Raw genomic sequence first — 3,874 nt, forward strand, 5'->3', positions numbered from 1 at the left:
CAAGCTTATTATTGGTTTTTGTTACTCTGATTTCCAACAGATGGCAGGCACTACCTAATTTAAAGAAAATGGTTGCCGACACTTGTTTACATCTAATTTTACGAAACGTTTTGTCAACAGAGTGGTTTCAGCACTTAGTTCTTTGAAAATGGTTTACGTTTTCTTTCATATAATTACTCGGGCAATGATACTAAAACAGTTATTCGCCTCAGGCTTGGTGAATCTTGTTGAATATCCCATGGTGGTATTGTATTAAGTATGTTTTATATCCAAATACCATGCTTCATATTATATCTGATAGAGGTATCGTATAAATCAAACTAATTCAATCCTTTTTTATTCGTTCAAGTCGACAAAAATTAAAAAATGTGAGAAAAAAAATATTTTGGATAGCTGTTCACAAGGATAGAGTGAGTTCCTACATAGATGATGTTCATTTTATATCATTATACCATGCATTACATCATATCTGATTAAGGTATTGTATTTTTGGTTAATTAAGGTACGTTTTAAATTAATCACACATTTTATCCCGTAGAGCTATCGAATTATGTAAGTTTTAAAAAATTTAATCGTTTTATTCGTTCAAGTCGACGAAAATAAAAAAAACGCGAAAAAATTCCATTTTTGTTTGTGTAGTATGGAAACGTTTGGAGAGGTGGCGCTACTGCTGCTCCAAGAACTACAGGTTCTGGCGCAACACAGTCCGTTCCCGATCCGCAACGACTGTCTGCTGCAGTACATCACGATCAACATCTTCACGATCGACAGCAGTGCGCTGAAAGGTCGGTGGCGCCCCCTGGCGGCGGGATCTCGTTGCGAGGGGCGGGCGATCAAAACCTATCCGCAATATTTGCGGTAGATTGCGGAAGAAAAAATAATTCTATCGTCAAGCTAAAATTAGTTTATTCATGGTATATCGTAACATTTCAATATTTAAACGTACGTATGTACGATACATATGTATCGTAATGTATGCACAATCGATACTAATCTACCGTAAATGCGACGTCCAATCGAATCGAGTTTGCTGCGCTGCATTTGTTCGTTGTCGCTCGATCGCTATAGCGGCGTCTGCTGCTGCTGCTCGGTAGATTGCCATGACGACAGGGAGGATGCGATCTCGGTGCTTCAGCTGCAGGCTCTCAGTCTGGCGATGTGTATGTTTGCCGTTCTGGTGAAGAGAGCGGCGGGACTGCTGGAAAAACACATGCTGGAGGCAGCCGATCCTGAGGTATGTGACTCCTCCCTTGTCCTCTCTTTCTCCTCTCGTCTCTCTCTCTCTCTTCTCCTCTCCTTCCTCTCTCTCTCTCCTCCCCTCTCTTTCTCTCCTCCTCCATCTTTCTCTCCTCCTCCCTCTCTCTCTCTCCTCTCTCTCTCTCCTCCTTCCCCCCTCTCTCTCTCTCTCTCTCTCTTTCTCTCCCTCTCTCTCGTCTCTTCTCCTCTCTCTCTCTCTCCTCCTCGTCTTTTCTCCATCCTTCCTGCTCTTCTCTGCTCTCTCGTTCCTCTGCTACTAACGACCGCTGCTGTCCGGTGCTGGTGAAGAGACGGCGGGACTGCTGGAAAAACACATGGCAGGAGGCAGCCGATCCTGAGGTATGTGACTCTCCCCTGTCCTCCCTCGCTCTCTCCTCCCTCTTTCTCAGTCCTCCTCCTCTCTCTCCCTCTCTCCTCCTCTACCTTACGCCCTGCTGGCCGTGCTGGTGAAGAGAGCGGCTGACTGGCTGGAAAGAACACATACTGAGGCAAGCCGATCCTGAGGTATGGTGACTCCTCCGGCCTGTCCTCCTCCGCTCTCTCTCTGCTCCCCCTCTCTCATCTCTCTCGTCTTTCAATAGCGCCCTCTCTTCTCTCCTTCGCTGCTCCGCTCTGCTCTCCTCCTCCCTCTTCTTTCTCTTCAATTTTCCCTCTGCTCTCTGCGCTCCTCCCTCTTTCTCTCCTCTTTCTCGCTCTTCATCTCTCTCTCCTCGCTCTTTCTCTCGCTCTTCGTCTCTCTCTCCTCTCTCTCCCCGCTTATACCTTACGTCCTGCTGCCGTGCTGGTGAGAGAGGGCGGCGGGCTGAACTGCTGGAAAACACATGCAGGAGGCAGCCGATCCTGAGGTATGTGACTCCTCCCCTGTCCTCCCTCTCTCTCTCTCTCTCTTTCTCTCTCTCTCTCTCTCTCGGCTCGTCTCTGTCATCTCTCTCTCTCTCTCTTTCTCCTCTCTCATCCTCTCTCAAATCTCTCTCTCTTCTCGTCCGTCTCTCGTATCGTCTCATAATCTCTTCCTCTCTCTCTTCTCGTCTCTTGATCTTCACCTCTCCCTCCCTCACATCCTTGCATAACTCGTCTGCTGGAAAAACCAATGCGTGCCAGACCCAAATACAAATGATTCCCTTAGCCCTCTCTTAACCTCTTCCTTCTTTCCTCCTTCTCCCCTCTTCAGTCCTCTATCTCGAGCATAAATAGGCCCACATGCCTACACCAACTGCCGCTCTCTCATAAGTCGTCTCTCTAATCGGGTTAAGTACGTTCCATTTATTTTACAATAACTCGAGTGTGGCCTAAAACCCCACCTAAAACGTTCGCAGGTTACAAGAAAATCCATCATTAAAGAACTGTTTTGACGGAATCTCGCCTCAATTGTTCGGCGATGTTCGGTACAGTTCCGNTCTCTCTCTCTCTCTCTCTCTCTCTCGTCTCTCTCTCTCTCTCTCTCTCTCTCTCTCTCTCTCTCTCTCTCTCTCTCTCTCTCTCTCTCTCTCTCTCTCTCTCTCTCTCTCTCTCTCTCTCTCTCTCTCTCTCTCTCTCCCTCACACCCTGCTGGAAAAACAAATGCGTGCCAGACCAAAATACAAATGATTTCCCCCTTCTCTTACACCCTTCCTTTCCTCCTTCCCCCTCTTCCATCCTCTATCCCTCCCACATGCCTACACCAACTGCCCTCTCTCATAAGTCGTCTCTTATCGGGTTAGTACGTTCATTATTTACATAACTCGAGTGTGGCCTAAAACACGTAAAAACGTTCGCTTAAGAAAATCCATCATTAAAGAACTGTTTTGACATCCCCTCATTGTTCCGATGTTCGGACGTTCCGTCGTTGTTCCGACGTTGTTCCGTCGCTGTCGTGAAGCGGTTCTGAACCGCTCGCCGTTCTCGTTTCGACGACCTGTCGTCGTTCCAACGTTTGGACGTTCCATTGTCGTTCCGCCGCCGACAGGACCTGCTGAGCGACGACCTGCGACACGTGCTGCCCTCTATCAAGGTGTGGTGCGACTGGCTGTCGAGCGTTCCGAACACGCGGCTCTGGACCTTGCCCGCCGTCATCAACAGTGACCTCGGCGCCAGGTGAGAACGCTCGTTAGCGCACCTGCGCTCCCGGGACGTGCGCACGTGGGCGTGGCGGCGGTGGGGGGAAGTGAAGTATTGCAGCGAGTAGGAGGAGAGAGATTTGGGGGAATGAAGAGTAGAGAGAGAGAGAGAGAGAGAGAGANCAGGACTGTCTGTACATACAGTGTTAGATGTAATGATATGTATATATATATCTATTTATGTATATATGTATGTGTATGTTTGTATAACAGGAGTTTGGGCAGGACTGTCTGTACATACAGTGTTAGATGTAATGATATGTATATATATATATATAAATATTTATGTATATATGTATATGTATGTTTGTATAACAGGAGTTTGGGCAGGACTGTCTGTACATACAGTGTTAGATGTAATGATATGTATATATATATATATAAATATTTATGTATATATGTATATGTATGTTTGTATAACAGGATTTGGGCAGGGCTGTCTGTACATACAGTGTTAGCTGTAATGATATGTATATATATATATATATATATATATATTATGTATATATGTATATATGTAT

The 3,874-nt window shown here is 46.2% G+C and overlaps 2 protein-coding genes across 2 annotated transcripts in view; both read left to right on the forward strand.

Moving 5' to 3' along the window:
* LOC106818739 (telomerase-binding protein EST1A-like) overlaps positions 1 to 138 on the forward strand; it is a 4,204-nt gene extending 4,066 nt beyond the window's left edge. The window contains exon 5 of the mRNA XM_014823410.1: positions 121 to 138. Within this exon, the coding sequence (XP_014678896.1) occupies positions 121 to 138 (18 nt within the window). The remainder of the gene's footprint in view (positions 1 to 120) is intronic.
* Positions 139 to 397: 259 nt separating this feature from the next.
* LOC106818740 (telomerase-binding protein EST1A-like) overlaps positions 398 to 3,874 on the forward strand; it is a 12,142-nt gene continuing 8,665 nt past the window's right edge. Inside the window, exons 1-5 of the mRNA XM_014823411.1 lie at positions 398 to 410; positions 640 to 785; positions 1,095 to 1,234; positions 3,203 to 3,330; positions 3,672 to 3,687. Coding sequence (XP_014678897.1) covers positions 641 to 785; positions 1,095 to 1,234; positions 3,203 to 3,330; positions 3,672 to 3,687 — 429 coding nt within the window. The 5' untranslated portion in view covers positions 398 to 410; position 640. The remainder of the gene's footprint in view (positions 411 to 639; positions 786 to 1,094; positions 1,235 to 3,202; positions 3,331 to 3,671; positions 3,688 to 3,874) is intronic.

This window comes from Priapulus caudatus, unplaced genomic scaffold, assembly GCF_000485595.1.
Source record: "Priapulus caudatus unplaced genomic scaffold, Priapulus_caudatus-5.0.1 Scaffold2482, whole genome shotgun sequence".
Classification (NCBI taxonomy): Eukaryota; Metazoa; Priapulida; class Priapulimorpha; order Priapulimorphida; family Priapulidae; genus Priapulus; species Priapulus caudatus.